This window comes from Echeneis naucrates, chromosome 20, assembly GCF_900963305.1.
Source record: "Echeneis naucrates chromosome 20, fEcheNa1.1, whole genome shotgun sequence".
Taxonomy (NCBI): domain Eukaryota; kingdom Metazoa; phylum Chordata; class Actinopteri; order Carangiformes; family Echeneidae; genus Echeneis; species Echeneis naucrates.
Window position 1 is genome coordinate 7988579 of NC_042530.1, and position 22199 is coordinate 8010777.

Below are 22199 nucleotides of genomic sequence, written 5' to 3' on the forward strand. Positions count from 1 at the left end.
CCACCAAACAGAGTAGTCTTGGCCCTCGGGGCCTCTGCTGCTCCTTCGTGAGCAACTCATGTCATGTATAATATTAAGCTATTAGATCCTATCAACCTCTGTGAATGATTTAATTTTCCTGTAGGAAGGTCTTTGGAGCGAGTGGAAAAAAAAAAGAGCATACATATTCATTTCGGCTCGATGTCAGCAGCCAACCCCCAGTACATCTCACTCTGATCTCATCCTTACTTGTATATGCATCTCTCACTAATTGCCCAAATGCACCCCCCATGCACCCCCCATTTCCATCCCCCAACCCCTCTTTCCAAACGCCTTCCTATGGTGAATCGCACACAACAGTCTCTTGTATTCTTCACATTGTGCAAGCTTGGATGGCTTTGGAAGCAGGTTCTGTCCATCCGTCACCCTTCTCTGCCCCCCCCACCCCCAAACCCCCTGTCATTCATCAGACCTGATCCAATCAATGATAAGGAAGGAAGAGGAGAAAGATAAGGTCATTGTTGGGAGCTCCCTCAGGCCTCCTTCTGTTCACCACCTCAAATAGTTGTTTCACAAAAGACCAATGTTTTTCCTAACAATGTGCCATTTCATTTCTGTTCCTTCTCTCCTTTGCAATACAATTGATGAAATAATGTTGTATACATTACTCAAACTTGTATTATTTTTGTCTTTAAAGGTGGTACCTTTACAACAACTTCAGGATTGTATGCAGGAAACAACTCCCTGACAAATTCGACTGGCTTCAACAGCACACAACAGGTAGCTAAGTACATCTTCCTCAGAGTTACATACTGATACCAGATCAGATGTACAGAACTATCCGTTTATATAAATCTGAATTGCAGACTTATTCCCAGCATGGAAATCGTTATAAAACATGCACATTCAATATGTTACATTTAATCCATGACACATTCAAACATAAATCACTCAGGATGTCAAAAAGCTTTGTACACAGGATTATCTACCGTGCCTCCTCCAACACATATGTATTATGCCAGAGAGGAAAAGAAGAAGAAAAAAAAAATTGTTGTCCAGATGTAGGACAGAACAGACATATGTTTGCATTTATGTTTTGGAATCTGCACTGTAAAGTAGCAACACTGATACTGGGCAAATCTCACATTACTCTGCCAAACCTCCTACCTCGGCTGCCTTTTGTCTTCCTTTGTCTCCACCATTTTGATCATTTTTTCCCTCTCACACCACTATGTATCAATTTTTTTTTAATTTCTTGCCCTCTGGCCTTGTTTTTATCCAAATGTAACCAACTTTTTTAAAATTTCCCTTCACCATCTATCTTTCTCCATAGGACTACCCCAGTTATCCAGCCTTTGGCCAGGGCCAGTATGCTCAGTATTACAACAGCTCACCCTACACTTCACCCTACATGACAAGTAACAACACCAGCCCCAGCACACCCTCCACCACCACCACCTACACCCTACAGGAGCCACCCGCTGGAATCACCAGCCAGGCTCTCACAGACAACTCTGCAGGTAGGATACAAATCCAAGACAGCCAGCGCTCATTTTGTAACCTGAATATCAGATACACAAGTAGGAAAATATTTCATCAAGCAAGAAAAACGTTTGTACTGAAAGTATATTCAGAATTTTCTATAATTTCCTTGTGGTCTTTATGGTTCGTCTGGCAGCGAATCATATTTTCTTTATAATTCATTCAGACATTTGTGATTGCATTTGAAATTGTCATCAATCAACACTCATCCAATTTAAATAAATTACATCTTTGCTTTTTGTAGCTGGCATGTACTCTGTCATGTCTTGTTTATTAAATCAGCAGGCAGCAAAATAGATTCTAGTATGTTTTCTGCTACTGATGTGTTTGTTACCTGTAGGCCTGTCTCATCCCTAAATAATGCCCCAGGAAACTGTCTGTTCTGCATGAAGACAAATACTCCCTTAAACATTTTTGCTAAAAGCAAATAATATTTCATCTTTGATACTTTTTTTTTTTAACACTCTGCTCCTTTCTTTCTTTCCTTTCAGGAGAGTACAGTACCATCCACAGTCCATCAACCCCCATTAAAGATTCAGATTCAGATCGATTGCGCCGGGCCTCAGATGGAAAGTCACGTGGCCGGGGAAGAAGGAACAACAACCCATCACCGCCGCCCGACTCCGACCTTGAGGTAGGGTGAGCCTGCTACCTTGGCGACAGACAACCTCGCCCTGTCTGAGGCACATGGACACTAATCCACTTACTGTATGGCTGCCACACCACCTTTAACACTTGGTGGACATTAATACTTAAAGATTTGATTCCTTAATTATAAATGTATTATTAATTCATTGTGGAATATATGACATCACTAAACACATATGTTATAAAGTTCTTGTGTCGACATCATAAATAAATAATAGGCAATGTGATTAAGTGAGTCTTCACTGACGTGAATAATATATATGTATATATTCTAATCATCAAAGGCTGTACGTGAGCTCTGACTAACAACAGTATTACACCATGAGCTATAAAACACTTTGATCGTGACCATATGTCAAAATAAACTCCTGGTAATTCGGACGGCTCTTCATTAATATGATATGAATTTGAACAAGGTTAATAGCACCCATTATAGAGCTGACATCATGGCATGTTAACATATCTAGTTAATTAGTTTGTCACTATTGATTACTCTAATGTAAAGGGCTCGGGCTGGAAAGCGTGTGGTGGGGTGATGGGAGGATTGCTGCGGTGACCAACCCAAGCAAATGGATCTTGGTCCCTGTGGCGCACAAATACACACTCCTGGCCTATTGACCAGGAGGATCACCTTGCAGTCCTACAGAGTGCACCATTGATTTTGCCTCATTTCTCTCTGTTTTTCTTTGTTTCTTTCTTCCCTATCTGCCCTCATATCTCTCCAGCGAGTTTTCATCTGGGACCTGGATGAAACAATCATCGTTTTCCATTCCTTGCTTACGGGTTCTTATGCCAACAGATACGGACGGGTGAGTGACATCAGACTGTGGCAGTAGCAGTGCACTTTATCAGTAAAACACATAAATATTAAAAGCAGAAAAAGGATCGGGGGGTGGGGGTGGCCTATTGAGTGAAGTATAGATTTCACTTTGCATTAATTCCATAGTGAGAAGACAGAGCAGAACTCAGTGTACAGATAATTATTTCTTTTTTTAATAGGTCCAATGAGGCTTGGCAAGTATTTGACTGCTCTTTGCAGCTGTTGGAGCTATGCATGGCTGGTCAGGGCTCGGCTTTAAGAGTTCACAACAGTTGCACTCTAGATGTCTATTGACACATCTTAAGTGTTCCTTTCTCCTTCAGAAATGCCACATTGTTAGTTTAATTAAGTGCTTCTCAATCCATCCCTTTCAGTCAGGATCTCCCCAGAGACCCTGCCAGAAGAGAGAATCTACCAAATCTAATTTAGTCAAACTCTCACGAAATATTCATGTATGTATGTATATGTATATACAAAGTAAAGTCATTTTATATCCCTTTTCATTTTGTATGCTCAAAGATGAAGAGTTCACTTCTCAAGACATTATTTGTTGTTCCATGTAAATTGCTTGTCTAAATTTATATTTTAAAAACAAACAATTTGGGAAGCACAGCAAAATCCTATTCTCATGGTTTTGTTGAGGTCATAGTAGGTTCTACATCATTTTCGAAAGACATCATCCTCTTCCTCCTTTAGTACATGTGAATAACATGACAGTAGAATCTTAGCATTAATTTGAAAAGGATTTTTCAATTAAATTAAAAATCAAAAACTTTTTTTTTTTTTTTTACTTTGTCTAAATGCAATATTTCTTAATACTAGTTGTTTTGGCCACAGAAGTTACTGGGTTTGAAGTTGAAAATGACATATTGCTCCTCATATGTCAGGCAGCTTAGTGTCTGTGGCCCATGCTCTATGCCTTTGTTCTGGTATGAAGGGGTGTTTGGTGGGGGCAGTGTTTTGTTTTTGGGGTGAAAGAGGGCTGCCCCACGACCCTGCAGTGTTTATTTACTTTATTCTCAGCCCTGCATGCTGAGTAAAGAGAGCTAAGACTTAGGGAGCTGTGGCTCGTTGATGAGGGACTCTTCTCACACACCCACACAAACACACACACACACACACACACACACACACACACACTCTCTCTCTCTCTCTCTCACACACACACAATTTCATACATGCATAGACAGGGTCTCCAGTGTGCTCCTCTGAAACAGGAAACACTCCTGACTCCATAAGGCCCCATTCCATCAGAGCCCAGCTATAGGATATGACAGCCGCTAGAGTCCCTCTCGCTCTGTTTTCTCTTTTGTTCCCTGGTTTTCTCCTCTGCTGCCCATTCACTCCCTTTTTACCACATTTATTCCACCAGTGCTCTAACCTGCTGACTCTATCATAATAAAGCATATCAAGGGGCAGACCTGTTTACTGACTGAAACCACAGCTTATCAGAAACACAAATCTGTAAACTACCTCCCTGTGTAGATCAACTACCACATCCATTTATCTGCCACAACAACCACCCATTCTACACCCTCCTGCCTTATTATTCTTGTCATCCCTAGCTTAATGGCACAAACAAAAAAGTTACAAAACAGTTTTTCCTCCAAGCTGCTTTGAGTTTACTATAAATAGATGAGTATCTGAGTAAGCACACATCCACACTTTCTCTCTCTTGCTCTGACCTCCCACTCTCTCTCACTGACTACATTTTTTCCTTCTCTCTCTCCCTCATACACACATAAACACACTGCTGTTCTTATCAGCTCTTTTAATTGGCATCAAGGCAGCTCTCCCCCATAAAGCTGATGGCTGAGGCCAGCTGTGCTGCTATTGGGTTGGCCAGAGCTAGAGCTTAAAGTGGGTGGGGATGGGGGTGTTATTGGTAGGGGGGTGGGGGTACTTGGCGCCCCAGTGGATGGCACTGACATCTCGAGACAGGTGGTGCTGGAGCAATGACAGCAGCAGCACTTTGGCCTTCTGGCCTGCTTGTATTCTTAACTCTCTCACTGACTGATTGTTTAGATTTAATTGGAAAGGATTCACTAATGCCAGAGAAGACCACATTTTCCCACCAAAGCAGCTCAGTGCTTAATGCTAAATTGCTCAGCAGTGGGATAGTTTGGGAAGGGGGACCTGGTAGCCTGTTGATGTGGGAGGCTAATTATTTTTGATGAATCCTGCCTGAAAGATTGATTGCAACTGGGAGGTTAAGAGGAAGAAGAAAGCCTCCAGAAGTGGGGATTGAGCTCTACTTGTGTGGTTTGTCCCCTGTCATCTTAATGAAAACATAAGCTTTGTGGGGTGTGACAGCTAATCAGGAAAGAGCTCAGGTGTGTCTTCAGGTGGTTTAACGCTGTAATCCCTGCTTCTGGTCCTGCCTGGCCTGTTCTTAATGTCGGCTCAAGCAGCTGTAGAAAATCCTCCTCTGCAGCCTGCTATTGTCTCTCTTCATTTGCTATTTGCTGATTAGTGATTTTAAGATAAAGAAAGAATTAAATTTTCTACAAAGAAATTTGGTTTTATTCCTGAACCCCAATAATTGTAATGTGCTTCAACAGTTTTGTTAAAATGTGAAAAATAATTGGAGAAGGCTTAAATTGTTATAAATATTTATGTACAAAAGCACCATAGACTTTTTGCTTATTCATTATCTTCTTAAAGGGCAAATTGCACGCATTGTCACAGGCTCATTAACTATTTATAGTATAGTTCATTCCTCTCTAGGTATTACCTTTCAGACAGTACTACCATATCACCATTACTGTGTGTCACATTACTGACAGTGATCATGATTTAAGGAAAAATTACAATTGTGAAAATGACTTATTTTACATTTGAATTGTTTTTGATGTTAATAAACACGTCACCCCCTCCGCTGTGTGGAGGGGTTGACATGTTATATCACCTAGAGAGTAATGTAATGATGTATAAGCACAAGTATGTGGAGGAAAGGCAATTTACGATGAGACTGTGACCCCAACTCTTCTAAATCGACCACCCCTCCTGAGAAGAGGCATTCTTTTACTGCATTACTTCAAGTCTGTGGCTTTCTGATGACTGTTTTGGTCTGTTTCGAGAGGTTGTAAACAGAGGCTGAAACTTTCAAGTCCAGCTAATGTCTTCTTTTAAGGGAATAGCCTTCCGAGGAATTTCAAAAGATAATTGAGTGACTTACTGTGAACAGCATTATTAACTGTATAAAATTAACTGCTTAAAATGAGGGGCAAACTAATATTCAATTATTGATTTACTTGTTATCTCTTTTTCAGGACCCACCAACATCTGTATCATTAGGCCTGAGGATGGAAGAAATGATCTTTAACTTGGCTGACACACACTTATTCTTTAACGACTTAGAGGTGGGTCTGTTTACGCTTTTCTTTAAGGTTTCTCAAGTACATTTGGATGTTTGTGGTGATTTTAGTGGTCAGATGAGTTATACATATATGCATTAAGATTTTAGCAACAACTGCTTCATAGCAAGGATTCTGATTCTCAGTTGTCTGTCCTACATTGATAAGGTATTGCCTTGAAGCCCAAAGGATACCATGAATTTTACATGTGCTGTCAGTCTCCTCCTTTCCTGGGTCACCAGCCCTGCCCCCAACCCCACCTCCTTCCCACTCCTATAGCATCTAGTGCAATTTGTCAGGCTCTAGTGTTTCTCTGGCCACTCCGTCTGTCTGTGTGTCATGCTGTGTGCTTGGTGTCGCTGTCCACCTACACCACAGACCATTCTACCACAGCATGAAATCCCCCACCATCTCCCTCCCACGCCTTTTTACCCCCCTGATTCATGTACAGCTAGTGTAAAATCTGCCCTTGGGGCACAGGAATAGAGGGATCAGGGGTAGGGAGGTGTGTGAGTGTACATGTGCATGCATGTGTAGGGGTGTCTGAGTGAGCAGTGAAGTAAGACGGCAGGGTCAGGGATGCCTATAGGCTCAGACTGTATGTACAGAAAAGTATGAGCCTCATTTGTTCATCTATTTAGTATATAGAGACGAGAAATGTACCCACTGCACTGTCCAGAGCCAGATGTCAAGCCCAACTATCTATGCTCGTAAAAGTTTTAGACATTTTTAGCAAGAAACAAAAAAATCACCATCACATTATTTCCTTCAATACTTGATCCATCCAATTCTCTGTCTTCAAATTTACAGATTTTTTTTCCTTATTTTTTCCTTTAATATTTCTCTCTGTCTTTCTCCGGCTGAATCTGATCCCAGTGACCCAGTGCTTTCCCTCAGTGTCCTGCCTTGTGTTGACCTCACAGTAGTGGAAATGTTTTGTTTGATACTTAAGTGTGAAGAGATGTGTGGCCAGTCTGCCAAGTCTCATTATTCACCACCACCATGTTCGGCTTTGTTGCGTAAAGTAAACCCAGAAAGGAGGAAAAATTGGAGAGGGGTGAGATTCAGAGAAAGAAAATGTTCTTACTTCCCCAGACTTAAGAGTGACTGAGATTCCAAATGCAGTCATCATGATCAAAGTTAATTGGCTGCAATTGGCTGGTTAAATATTTCCTTATGCCTTGGCCATGTAGAATCCATTCTTGCTGCACTTTATTTAATAGATGTGCCCCAATCATTTGAAAAAAATGGAAGTTTGTGACAACGCTTAAATGTGGTTTTGCTCAACATCTGTCCCGTGTTTTGATTTCTTTTCATGTGTGATGAAACTGCTCACAGATGAATTGGCAGCTCGGACTGCTTATGAAATTATTTAAAAATGCAGTGAATTTATTTCTTCTGCTCTATCTCAGTAACCAAATTATTAGATTTTGTTATGACACTTAAAAAGCTTCAGATTTTTCCACTATGACTGAAGTAGCCTTCTGTGGTCTGCTGCAAGAATGGCTTTTTAAATTGCACAGCGTAAAAACCTTACTGCAGACGTTGACTTAATCAGATCAGAGGAGGACTGTCGGTCTCTTCCAGTCATATAGATCTGAAACTGAGTTTGGGTACTCTGAGTGTTAAGTGCCAGGTCCAGGCGATATCCAACCAGTTGTGTTTCCTCTCTGCTGATTTACAGTCCTCGGTCTCAGATAGAGCTAAACAGAGTCCAGCTATAAATACCACATCCAGCAGCAGTTATGTATTTAAGCATGTGCAGAAATGCATATGGCCCATCTAATTTAGTCTAAGCCATAAAGGGAGACCCCAGAGGCTGCACAGAAACACAGGTGCAGAGTTAGTGGCCTAACGGTGTGTGAGCGGTCCATCGAAGTCTTAACACTGTTGTCCTGCACAGGAGCATTAAATATGGACTCTACTCCCTCAGTTCTTCACAATATGTGCAGTTTAGCATCATTTGCTTTGCAATAAAATCTTAGTTTTAAAGATTCATTCACCCGTTCATAACATTTTTAATTCAAAGAGTTGTTTACAGCCATATGACATTACAATAAAGTATAACAACGTGCCCAGTCTCTTAAAGCCTCAGCAAACACGCTAATCTAGTGTATTATGTGCTTTCAAGTGTGTGTGTGTGAGTGAGACAGTATATGTGAATGGAGGCTGGGCCGTGTTGATAGAGCTGGTGAGTGACGATTCAGAGGAAAGTCATAAAAAGAAAGAGGGCATGCCGAAGGGGTCAACAGGGATCAGTTTCACCCTTGCATTGGTCCCTCTCTCTCTCTCTCTCTCTCTCTCTCTCTCTCTCTTTCTTTCTCTGCTAACCTTCTTCTGGATCACCGCTCTTTTTTTTTTTTTCATTCACTGTTAGATAGTGGGTCCCAGAAATACTGCACCTCTCCAAAAGATTTCCCCCCACAACCCACACACACAAATCTTTCTATCGATCCTCCTACACAAACCATTTGCTGCTCAGCCTTTTTAAAGGATGGGTGTAGTATTATATGAACAGCACAATCTGTTTTTATCATCAAAAATGCTCTCACTGAAGAAAGTATTAGGAAAGTAATTCAAGGCAATATGATCCCTATTGATGTGATCTCCACTGTATTCATTTTCCTTGTCAAAGTTGTATTTCAATAGCTTCAGAGATAAACATACAATTACTGCATCTGATACAAAATCGCTCACTTATTGGTAAGGTAATATCAGTAATTATGTTATTAACTTTCTTTTTTTTATACAATTATACTCACGCAAATGATTTTCAAATTAATATTCTTTTACAGGCATTAGAAAAAAAAATTGTTTCTGTATTATTACTCATTTTTGAAATGTTATTAGTTTGCTTTATTGGATGGCACTTTTGTGCTGGGGCTGTGGTGTGGGTTTAAATGTAGAGTTAATTGATGGTTGAAAGTGATGTGTGTAATGAAGCCCACTGAGGTTGCGCTCACAGAGAAGACTGACAGCTCCGCTGTGCCTCAGGGTGTGAGTTTACTGTAGGTGCACTGCTAGAGCCCAGCACTAACACTAAGCAGTATATGGGAACCAGAGGCCTCTCTCTCCTTGGCCAACCTCCTGTGTTCCCCTCGCAGTGGGATATGGGGGCTGCCGTTTCCCCCCTCCCTGAGTGAGAAAACAACCCTCCCTGTCTGGAGGATAAAGGGCATGGGGGCAAACCACTCACAGGGAGAGAGAGGGGGAGAGGTCTCTAAAGGTGGGAACATTTTAAATTAGCCCACTGATACCTCCGTGCTGCGTGCACACACTCTCACGCGTGCACATGCACTGTAAACATGCATGCAGCATAATATACTCATATGTGTGCAGGTAAATGGTCGCATAGTGTGCATGCACACACATACGCATACATGTCGAGCAACCCTATGACACTGCGAGCTGACTGCCTTTTATGCCCTTTTATTGCTCCCACCCTGCATTCACAGGTTTAAAACCACCTCTGTCACTCTCACCCAGGGGCTGCCTGTTAATGAGAGATGCTGTGAAACGTAGTTACCTTTTCCTAGTTGGTTGAAATGACCCTCTGGAGTCTCTTAGAATGGAGTTTTTCTGCAGGTTTTATGCCCCACAGTGGAGAGTCAGGTCCTTTATTTGCATTTCCATATAATTGGTAACTTTATCAAGTTTTCTTAATTGTTGATTTATTTAATTATTTTGTTGCAATTAAAGAAAATGCATAATGTGAGCTGTGCTTTTCATTGATCATAACATTAGGCTGCTCAGCTGATAGGTTACGACAATTTTTCTGTAACTTTATTTCAAATAGTTCCTAACATCATAGCAAAGAATTCTACACAGTGTTAATCTATGGCACTCGGAATTAAAAGCCCATTTTAATTTTTTTCCCCAATATAAAATATGCTGCTGAAACCAAATCTTAACAGTAAACTAGGCCATTTTTAAATTTGGTATATTTTGTCAGATGGTCTTCTTTAGGTCTACGCACACTGATGTGGGTATTTCATCATTTGCCTGGCCTCTAATGCTGCAGTTCTGTCATGCTCCCCGACATAAGTCCATCAAGTCTCAAGGCAGGGCTACTGATGTGTGTTGGAAAGACTACAGAGAGAGATTCGAGGTTTCAAAGCCATTTTGTCAGTCTTTGCTTCACAGAGCTCCACTTCACCCCCACCTTCTACCCACTATCCCAACAGAGCTAGTGCACACACTAATAAGGGTTGCGGGTAAATGTGGACTATAACATTACTGTCTGGTGACAAATGATAATATTTAAGAATAGATTTCTTGTCCTGAATTAGAAAGGGAGACACAGCACCTGCTGAGTGTGGTCTATGGAAGAAGAGAACAGAACTTGTACGGATTTGTCCAAACAACAGTCAACTTGGCAGGAATAAACTGTTTCTCTATGGGTACATTTGTTGCGGGGGGAAAATGCTGAAATGGCTGAGATTTGATATTGTATTTAATGTTGCTCTCCTTTGAGGTGTGGTTTGGACTTGCAATGCCAAAAACAGGAAATAATGAGGAGCAGTTCATCCATCACCCATAACTAGTTTATACTTTTCCGTAACTACCTGTAGGGGATGTCCTTCTTTTCCTTGTTTTTCCAGTCATTACAGGAGCACTTTAAATACAGTTTTGTTAAAATTCATGTCTGTGCCTCAGCAAAAGCTACTTCTGTTCATTTTGGATCCCTTTTGCAGATTGTGTGAATTTTGGTTAAACCATCAGGGACTTCTTTATACCTGTGCTTTGTTTGGCGCTGCTGTTTGAATTCCATGACTGTTCAAGCACAGATTGTGGATTGGAATGAAGTAGGTTCGAAGAACTCTTCCTTTGTTACCCACATCCTGTGTTTGACCCCCAGGTAATCAAAGTCCCCCTCCCTGCTGCACCCTCCCCTTTTCCTCACAGACAGGGGTGCCTGTGGTGGGAACAGAGAAGGAAGTTGCTGGGGGTCACAGACCACGGGGGTGGGGGGGGGGGGGGGGTGGAATGACAGCCTCTGCCAGTGGAGTGGTTGCATTGAGAACCTGCGAACCATGGATGAGTCTTTTTCACATGGCATTAGCCTGTAGGGTCAGAAAGAAGGCTGTGATGACGGCTGTTATCGCTCACACTGTGGTTTTGACCACCCACCCCCACCCCAGCAGCTCACCTGAGAGAGAAGACGAGGGGACAGCTGGGGGGAAGCTTGTATCCAAAAATAGACAGTGTTTGTGCACTAGAGACCTGTACCTTATGGGTGGGGGGGGGGGGACCTAAAGGTTACAGTAGTTCAGATAGCTCAGCCCTTTCTGTGTTTTGATAACATGCATTAATGTGTTTCTTTCTTCTGCCTGTCTCTGACTGTTGTAGTCACCACTCAAAGCTCTCTCCAGGGCTACAGGAAGACTCAGCCCGTCACTGCTGATTGCTTAATGACAGATACCAGGGGAACAAAGAGGGCTCTGATAACTTCCTCCCCAGTGAAAAGTTGTCAGCAGACTAGCAGCGAGACGGCAAAAGGAGAGAGTGAATGATGCAGAGGTGGACTTATCCTGAGGCGGAAGCCTATATTCATTATCTCTCATCTTTCCATTGCAGATAAAGACTGCTTGGTAGCTGACTCATCTGAGATTAAAGACAAAGAATCTCACTAATGAATTTAACAGAAAGACACAGAGTTCGCACATGCTGTAATTGTGATGGCTTCTGGTAGAAGGTCTTCACTCCTGAGTACAGTAGGAACATCTGGTGTGAGTTAGCAGTGATTGTAGGTTTTAGAGAGACCACTGTTTGCTTGGTGAGGGGAGAATGGGGGAATTCGATGGAAAAGAGATGTTCATAAGGTTCGAAGAGATTCTTAGACTATTTTTCAATGGGCCACCATCTTGAAGGTATGTCACAGTATTGGTTTTAGTATAAACAAAATAATACAGCAAATCATTTGTTTTCTTCATAAACTTCCTGTGAGTAATTGGGTCATTTATTAAGTCACGTCCTTATGCATCAGCTACTTTTTACAATGTGAGAAAATGGTGTTTATCCATTTCTATGAAACACATTACTTTTCATTGCATTTTTATGTGCACTATACATGTTTTGGATCGATTTTATTCATGTGGCATCCTATATTCCACCTATCTATCAATGGCTTTCTGCATTTGAGACCTCCTTCAGTGAGTCTAACAGTGAAATCCACCTCCCCATTGCGATTTTTTTCCATCCCAGTTCGACTGTATGACTGTACTTAACTGACTTGAACCTGCACCATCTATGGCTCTGTGGTGTTTACGAGGCCTTCAGAAGTGGCTCCTAATGAGTATGTGTAAGAGTTACTGTACAACATTACCCAAACCCACCTCTTCTATTAGCTTTCCCAGTCCTCCCAGGGAGCTGGTGCAGAGGTTTATGCCAGCACCAGCTGGGAACAGTAATTGTTGGAGTCTGCGCATTTTCCAGCGCCCCTCACCCTTTTTTATCCATAGCACAAAGATATAGGCAAACCTCTACCTCTAGGTCTCATGCCCTATTAAGCACCTAATTAAGCCTTGTGATAACTACAGAATAAATAAAAATGAATATACAAAAATGCTACAGGCCTTCAAACCCACACTGCTGTGTTTAACTTGGCTTCTTCGATTTTTTTTTTTTTTTTTTTTTAACACTGCAGTTGTTGAGGTCTGATGGGTTTATTAGCATTAAGGATTTGGAAAAGTCCATGAAAAATCATTCATAATCAGGCCACAGTCATAATGGCTACAGTTCGGCCTAATTACAGAGACATATTTATATATATCAGGTCCTGTTGAAGTTTGGGCTTTGGCACCAGACGTCAGCCCATAATGAACATGCTGAGTAATATTCTTCTCAGATATCTGTTTTGATCCATGCTGGCTGTCAGACTGTGAAAGAAACACATTACATAGGATGAATAAACATGAGAATCTATTGTCATCCAACAAGGTACCAGGAGACAGCATGTAATTAGGCAATAATTTACCATTTGAGTGGGACTGAATGGTCCAGCCCCACAGTGAAAGAGATGGCAGGGGCTTGTGCAGTGGGCTGATTGTGTCTGATTCATCAGCAGGTAATTACTGGATAATGGAAGTATTCCAGTCACTTGCACCAGAATGAGAGGTGATTTAAAGGAGGCTTTACATGGTGCTTAACCTAGGGTGCTGTTTTTTTTTTCCCTAAACAAACAGACATGTCTCCACTGCTTAAGCACATGAAGCAAATGAACTGTTCTGGCTTGAGTTCAGTTTCAAATAAATGTTTTTGTGACAATTTGTGAACATAAATTATCTACGAGTTTGTTGGCGGTAGATCCTCAAGCTGCGGCAAATTGCTGCTTTCTTCAACTATTAAAGATCGACTGGCGAGTGTCTGGAAGCAGATTAGGCCAACTGAGCTTAGGGCCCTGACCTGCATCTCATCTCCAATTGGCAGTCCATCTTCTGGAACATGGGGCTCCGAGCTCACTCCATGTGAGGTCACTTTGGACTCTCTCCCCTGGCGTTTACCCGCTGCTCGCCTCCAAATCCACCTCTCTACCCTCCCACTGCCTTATCGGGGTGCTGGAGCCCCAGAGAGGAGGGGAAAGGGGTCACAGGGTCAAAGTCTTTTCCTCTTTGGATCTCGAGGCTTGCTGGGAGAGGCTTGGTGAGAGTATAGCTGCATTAGAGCTGGGGTTGGGGGTCAAGATTTTAATTCTGTTAAAGAACAGCTGGTTTGAGTTTCTCCTCACATCGCTCTCTCCTCCCTCTCCCCACAAATCCAGGGAGATGAAAAATTTGTTCAGAGGGGAACCAGTAAAATAAAAAAGGTTTACGGTCCAAAGCCCTTACCCTTACCCTGCTCTAGCATTAGAGAGGAATGCAATAACGTCAGCATTTGGCCTCGGTTAAATTGACTTAAAACAAGGAAGTCCTTTTCTGTGTTTGGGTGTCTTAACAGCCGGATGAAACTTAATTAAAAAGCTTACAAAATCAGGAGGGATTTTTCATACTTGAGGCTGAAGGAATTCTCTTTCTCAGGTTTCAGTTATTATTTCTCACATAACTTTAAACAGGGAGACTAACTTTTTGGCAGTTAGGAAACCAATGTGAAATCTGTAGCTTTCCAGGTTAAGTCTTTGAGTTAATTCACATAGAATTCAAAGAATCTTTGTCATTCATTAGAGCTGATTGAAACAAATTGAAGGGTTGATATCACACTGGAGCTGAAGCCATCTGCTATTAACAAAGCTAGTTTAGCAAAAAGAAGCTCAGCTAGTCTGTCTCTGCATTGCCCCATCTGTGTTGATCTGAATGCCAAGGCAGGACTCCCTCACATTTCAAGCTGGCTGAGGGGGGTGGAGAAAGAGGGAGGCACTACAGCGTTCCTATAAATGGAAAACTAATAACAGATTTTTAGTCTGTTTTCTCCTGCACTCTGTTGCCGGCTGGCTGGCTTACTAACCCTGGGGCTGTGTTGGTGTGTGGCGCAGCAGCAATCAGAGGTCATAATTTCATTGGCGGTTAGCATCAGGTTCAATTTTTCTAGTAGGTTACATTTACCAGAAAGTCTGGATTGTGTTACTGCGTACCAGTGGAATCAGTGCAGAGCTGCAGAATCCTTCTACCTTTCCAAGAGGAGCTAGGCACCCCCCAAAGGGGCAGAAGAGTGCACACACATGTTTAGAGATACACAGACACACACAAGGCCAGACCATTAGTGCTAATTCTCTTTATATATTTAGCTACCCTATACACATCCTTCTACTGTTATGTATATGTTGTGTGTCTATGTTCTCAGATATAGCTGATCAGATGCCAACCTCTGTCTTTGGGTGTGCATATCTTTAGACCCCCCTAGTGGTAGCCATCAGTTCAGACTGATGGTTGGGTTCACTTTTGCTGAAATAGAGCTGGTGAGTGTACACATAAGGAAAAACGTGGAGGGTTAATTCAAAAGGATATAAAGAGTATTTCAAGGCAAGGAGCTGAGGTGTCCTGCCAGAGCACGATTTCCGGAGTATACGTATTCTTTTACTTGTGAAAAACCTGAAACATGGGGAATATTTTCCCTTATAAATGAATTGCACATCATTCAATGTGTATCTTTTATGCATTTCAGGAATGTGACCAGGTACATATTGATGATGTGTCCTCTGACGACAATGGACAGGATCTAAGGTACAACATTGCTGCACTTTGGTTCATGGTTCATTAATAAATGTGTCAATGAAGAAGCAGCTCGCACTAACAGATTCTCCCTTTGTCTTGATCTCAGTACGTATAACTTCAGCGCTGATGGTTTCCACGCAGCGGCGACCAGTGCCAACCTATGTCTGGCCACAGGCGTGCGGGGAGGCGTGGACTGGATGAGAAAGTTGGCCTTCCGCTACAGACGAGTAAAAGAAATCTACACCACCTACAAAAATAACGTTGGAGGTAATCCCCAACATGCAGAGCTTTTCTGTACGATCTGTCGAATAGAACTTAGTTTGCAGATGTACATGCCCTCATTGCCTGGGCGTTTGTGCGTACGTGTGTGTGTGTGGCTGTTCACGTGTGTGTTCTTAAAGCACACATGGCACACCACTTGGTCAGGGTAAATTTTGAAAATTTCAGTGGTATTCAGAGGGCTGGTCCAACCTAAACAATGTTACCCTACGTTTCAGGTCTGCTGGGCCCAGCCAAAAGGGAAGCCTGGTTGCAATTGCGAGCAGAAATTGAAGCCTTGACGGACTCCTGGTTAACACTGGCACTGAAAGCACTAACATTAATCCACTCAAGGTAGGACTCCAGCGAGGAAAATTGTACCCAGTCCCATACCGCACATATATAAACTTGCATGTGGTGTAAATAAGTCAACTCCATACTCCCAAGCCATCAAAGCAACAACAGTCCTCTGAATTTGTCTTTCACACAGACTTTGTGTCCATATTTTGAAAAATAACTATGCTTAGAGATCTAACTTCATAACTTAAAAACTCCTCATTTAAAAACATTAACCAATCTTTTTTTTTTCTGGTCCATTTTCAGTGCATTTCAGTTTTTTCTGTTTTGTTTGTTTGTCTTACGGCAGAATGATTTAAAGTGATGCCCCTTTTTCTCTCCTCTGTCTCTCTTATACAGGTCAAACTGTGTGAATATTTTAGTGACAACCACACAGCTCATCCCTGCCCTGGCCAAGGTTTTGCTCTATGGCTTGGGGATAGTGTTTCCTATTGAGAATATTTATAGTGCAACCAAAATAGGTAAATATTGCAAAGTGTGTGATTTCAGTTCTCTTTGTGTACTTTGTAACGTTTCTTCTCTGTCATCAATATATCACTTTGGGATATGGAGGCTTATTATTGTAGCAATGTGAGTGTAAACAGTTAAGACATACATGCTACTAAAGTGACAGGACTGAGGCGTGGACGGGGTGGGAGATTCAGTCACCGGAGAAGGTTGATGTTCTTCGATGAAGGAATCGGCCTAATCAGCCTGGGATTATTTTTCTGGAGCTGGGTCTGTGCTGGGCCTCCTCAGGCCTCTCCTGCTCAGTCTCTGCATATGAAACCACTTCTGCACATTTATGTCATTCCATAGCAACAGGAGACCCCCTCCCTCCCCCCTTTTCTTCCAGTTCTCTCCCTTCTTCACTGTTTCAAATGCAAAATAAACATCAAACTGCACTCCCGCGCCATTTTCAGACCCATCAGCACACAGTTGGAGCAGAGTGCAGCTCACGGTTTCTCGGAGCATTAAGCGCACCAGCCCTCCTAACCAGATCCTGTAGCATTCTCCTTTAGCTGATTTAAATCCATTTGTCCCATGTTTGAGGGGGAGGAGTGAGTTAATGCTTTTCAGATTGTTTTTATCTGAAGGATGATCTTATCACATCTCCTTGCTGAGCTCTAAGTGTTTATACTCAGCCCTATTTTGCATGTGTTCTGTTTTTAAAGGGGGCTTTTGTCACCTGGTGCAGCTGAATCAACTAGATGGTTTTAAGTTTTCAAATGTCTGAGTGTGTATGTGTGAATTTGTATCTGTTTGCATCCATGCAATGCTCCGCTAACATCCTTCTGTTGACTCTTCCACAGGGAAAGAGAGCTGCTTTGAGAGAGTAATTCAAAGGTTTGGGAGGAAAGTTGTTTACATTGTTGTTGGAGACGGTGTGGAAGAGGAGCAAGGCTCAAAAAAGGTGAGACCATATGGTTTTGTAGTTTCAGCTGATGAAATCATTTAACAAAAGCACCTTGAGCGAGGAGAAAAGATAAGATTTAGACCCTTGATTACATTCTGTAAGGTGGAGAAGTTCATATGAATGCTTACAGAGCACAAAACATACCTGCCATACCTCTCTAAAGAAAAGAATCTGCACTTCAGCTCTCCTCCTTCAACAGTCGTCCTTTACTTTTATGAGCTTATCCTCTTATAGTGCAACCAACTACAACGGAGAAAGTCGTAGTGTGTAATCAGCAATCTTCCTTCGCCATCTCAGGTTTACAGAGCATGGGAGGGGAGAGATGGCATAATTATATATTCCTGTTCTGTGCCCTGAGCAGCGTGAATGCTGTATGTGTAATGTTAGACAAGCCCTTTCAGGCATGATGAAGGCACATCGTAAATGGAGCACTCATAAAGGAGACTTAAATCATTGTTGATGAAATTAGAATATTTACTGCAATGACAAGCTTGTTGGCACGAGACGGATCAAGAGGGGCTCAAAGCCGACATCTCCCGCACTCTTTCAGGAAACATGACGGCGTCTGTTCAGATGAATCTGACTCGCCCTTTTCATGTTACCTGTTCTCTGGCTCTTGCTCCACAATTTGTGTATTCAGCATTTTCTGTCAAGTTTGGATGTAAGCCAAATGCCACATGCAAGCCACACACAGCAAACATATTCATTAGTAAATTAATCAGCGGCCCAGGAACATATTTCACTGACAGATATGGTGAGCCACAGTGTCAGGGTGAAGACATAGAGTTTCCCTTTGAAAAGCCTCCAGCTCCCTTTTCACCTGTTTCTCAGTAAACAATGAGTAGAAGTGTGAGGACAGATGAAGAGTGATTAGGCAGCGATTAGGAAGAGGTAGCAACCTTAACCCTGGATAAGTATGTAAAGCAATAGCTCCTTATTATGAAAAGAGAGCACACCCTGGGAATATGGTCTTGAGGGATGATTGTCGAAAAAGATGCAAATATTTTTACTCAGTCTTGAGTTGTTGGAGTGTGACACTCATTTAAGGATAAGGCAGGGAGTTTTTTCTTTTGTTTTGTTTAGTTTTTCATCGTGTCTGAGTGGTGTGAGTCCCACGACACGCCATGCGGTAAAAGGTTTCTGTGTCAACATCAGAGAGGATGTGAAATAACACAAATTCACCCGTCAGGAGGCGCAGATCAGATGCGACACTGTGTGGAACTACAAATGCAAATGCCCTCATTCCTTCACCTTAAAAAAAGATCCATGAAACAATTCTGCCTTCAGTTATTCACAATTTCCTGGGAGAGAGGGAAGAGATAACATCTCCAGCTTTTAAACTTAAAAGCAAAGACAATTTACAAAACAAAAAGCAAAGAGCTTTTTAAGGGTCAGTGCAGGCTCTCCTAAGCGGAACATATGCCTGGGAGAGGCCATACCTTTGATAACGGGAGGGTTGGGGGGTAATGGTCTCTACACACTGAGGAGCTGAGGACTCTACCTGACAAGCTCCTTTCATTCTCTGCGACTCAGGTTTCTCCCCTGTCCTCTGCTTGGAAACAACAGCTCATTTGCGCTGTCCTAAACACATACTAACAGGCAGGAGGGACATTTAAAAGAGACTGTGGGGAGTTCACTTCTGTTGAACCTGAAGACAGCTTCTGGATCAGTTTGATGGTATAAAACTACAGGGCGAAATTAGTCAGAAGAGCTGATAGACTATTTGGCCGCGTAGATGTGTGCACAAGGGAGCACGAGGAGCGGTAGTGTTAGGGATATGATTGTTTTTCCTGGTGAATGAATTACTTCATTCTTATGTGCTGGTGCTGTGGTGCAAAGCATTAAATCTTCTTCTGGCTTCCCTTAACTGTTCAACATTTTTAATGTTGGTTTTATTTTATGATTTCTGTCAAACCTGTCGGAAAATAGTGAAAACTGTTCATCACAGTTCCCCAAAGATGCATCTTTGTCCCCACATATTATATTTAAAGTGACATAAATCAGAACTAAATAACTGACAATACCTTGTCATTTATTTCAATTCTGTTTCAAACCTTAAAGTGAAACTGCTGAAAATATGTTAATTTATAAAACACAATATCTTTGGGGCTTTTTTTGTCTGCAGCACAACATGCCCTTCTGGAGGATCTCCAGCCATTCAGACCTCATGGCCCTCCACCACGCTCTAGACCTGGAGTACTTGTAGCACTATACCACCATCATACACCCTGCAACCTTTCACCTTCACCCTCCAGCCCTGTCCCACGCTTGCCGCAGACTCCACAGCTCAGAAAAAAAGCCCCCCTGTGCTGCCTGGCGTCTATCTTCCACTTCACAGGAAGAAAAGAAGAGAGTGGAAAAAAGAAGGCTGAGCACACGGTTAATGTGCTGACATACGGTCACACTTCGTCTTAACCCTAGACTTTTCTTTTTTTTTTCTTTGCTGGAGGCAATGGACAGAGGTGAATTTACGGCGCTGCAGCTGCTTACCCTGGTTACTGTGAATTGGCCGCTTTCTGAAGCTGTCAAAGTGTTTTACGGCTCCCTGTTTGTGCCGGGACTCTGTCAGGGTTCACACCTGTGAGGAGAGCAGAGCTACTGATGGCCTTGCCTGCCTCGCCACAGAACTCAGCTACAGTAAACCACAGGCCCACGACTACTGGTGGTGACATTTCTCCGTCCATCCAGGTCATCCCCCCTCTGCTCTCCACCTCCTTCTCTTCCTGTGCTTTATCTTTCTACCTACATTTTATTCTCCTTCCCGCCATGGGACAGACGGACAAAGCGACTGCTCCCGTGTCATCCATCGGCCTGGGAGTCCTGTGTTTCTTATTTATGAACTGACACTTTGTGAGTGGCGCCGTGCCACTGAGAAGGTACCTCGATGATAAAAGACTTGTGCCTTTTACAAAGTACTATTGATTTCCACCACACCCTGAGGAAGACATTTATGGAAGAAACAAAAAAGAGGAGGTTTTCTAATAATTTAAGAAAATTACAAAAAACTTTATTTACAATGCTGAGACAATCGTGTACAGAGGAAATCTTTTTTTTGTGTGTGTAAGTTTGTAATCACTGGACTATTCCTTCCTATATTCATTTTAGGTACATGCTCTTGAAAAGTGGCAATGCTTTTTCATTGAAGTAAAAAAAAAAAGAAAGGCCTCCCATCGCGCATAAGCTTGTGCGACGCCTGAAAGCGTTGATGTGTTCGAGTTTTGTTCAGTAAAAATATATGTAGATAATGGGATTTTGTGATAAATCGTTTTGTCAAGACCAAAAGCATGGATGTCAAGTGTCAATGACCTTTCATCTGATTCTGTGATGTTTCTCGTCCTTACAGGAAACTTCATTCTCATCTTTTAATAGCATAACAGGTCTCTTCTATTGCAAGTCCATTTTAGACTCGTTTCAAAGTTGTTGGGGTTTTTTTTGTTTTTTTTGTTTTTTTTTTTTTTTTTTTTGTTATTCAGAAAGGTAGCTCACAACTTTTGTCCTTACAGCATTTCACCAGCTTGCAGCACTGACCCCATATATTTGGAAGCAGACTTAATCCTGATGCAAGTTTTGGAAATGGCATACGGCAGTTTCCTGCCTCCTGAGAGCCATTTTAACAACGAATTTGAATAAATATGATATTTAAAAAACAGGCTTGAATAGGTTTTATTATCTTTTATACAAGCGCTATAACAACTCTTGTACAGCGAGCGTAATTTTGTATGATGTAGTGTTCTTATTTCAACTTTGGAAGTACATTCTGTGTCCCTCTTTGATGTAGCTGAAACACACGAAGCCCTTTCCATAGTGCTTCTGCATCTGTGGATGAGGAAACCATAATTAACATTTAGAGAAAAGCCACTAACTTTGAGGGGTTTGTGAACATACAGGATATGTGCTATCGACTGTGAATTTCTTAAACGGAAACCGACTCGTCGTGTTTCTAATTTTTCCCTCCTTTGCACATGATCACTGCAGGCCTTTTACGTCTCAATTCGGATCCCTCTCCCCGCTAACACAACACAGCCCCACCCCTCGTCTCCCATCTATTCAAAACAACTTCTCCCCCGCGCTGCGGGGTATCTACATATTGCTGCTAGATCAAGGTAATGGTAGGTAAATAGAGGAAATGTTTTATAGATTCATACAGCACGCTTTTTTTTTTATTATGTTGCAATCATAAATGCAAACTGGAAATACTTTACACTACATGGGCCTCATTGTGAAATGCAAAAGATTGTTGTGTCTGCAAAATATGTGTACAGATGTTTTTGACATTATTATTTGATTGTGTTTAAATTAATAAAACTGATTTGTGAACTGTTAAATCTGGCTTGTTTTGTTTTGGGTTTTTTTTTGTTGCTTTTTTATTCAAACCTAAAATTAAAATAAAATAATTTGGCATTGACACTAAAATACTTTCACTAACCATTTTTCGTTATTATTTCCAGGAGTAGAATTACTATTATCCCCCAATGTCCAGCGACTGATGCTGCTGTAACTAGTCATACCAGCGAGCAAACAGAAACCTCAAGCTGGAGTCAATACCAAACATCTGCATTCTAATCACATCCAATAAATCCACGTAATAGCTGCTATAAAATGCTGTTTCTTACATCAAACGTCCATCTAAATTACAAGCATTCTTTATTGACTTTTGTTTGGAATCACTTTTTAGCTGAATGTATTAAAAAAAAATT

At 41.8% G+C, this 22199-nt stretch overlaps 1 protein-coding gene across 12 annotated transcripts in view; it reads left to right on the forward strand.

The window, feature by feature from the left end:
* eya1 (EYA transcriptional coactivator and phosphatase 1) overlaps positions 1–21813 on the forward strand; it is a 54820-nt gene extending 33007 nt beyond the window's left edge. For 5 of the 12 annotated variants that reach the window (XM_029528986.1, XM_029528987.1, XM_029528989.1 and 2 more), the window contains 11 exons: positions 677–759; positions 1313–1499; positions 2013–2155; positions 2895–2978; positions 6262–6351; positions 15442–15500; positions 15598–15758; positions 15989–16103; positions 16446–16567; positions 17399–17499; positions 19628–19846. In XM_029528986.1, the coding sequence (XP_029384846.1) occupies positions 677–759; positions 1313–1499; positions 2013–2155; positions 2895–2978; positions 6262–6351; positions 15442–15500; positions 15598–15758; positions 15989–16103; positions 16446–16567; positions 17399–17499; positions 19628–19708 (1226 nt within the window). In that variant the 3' untranslated portion in view covers positions 19709–19846. Of the gene's footprint in view, positions 1–676; positions 760–1312; positions 1500–2012; positions 2156–2894; positions 2979–6261; positions 6352–15441; positions 15501–15597; positions 15759–15988; positions 16104–16445; positions 16568–17398; positions 17500–19625 lie in introns of all 12 variants that reach the window. The other 7 variants (XM_029528982.1, XM_029528983.1, XM_029528984.1 and 4 more) reach the window with 2 other exon arrangements.
* The last annotated feature ends 386 nt before the right edge of the window (positions 21814–22199 follow it).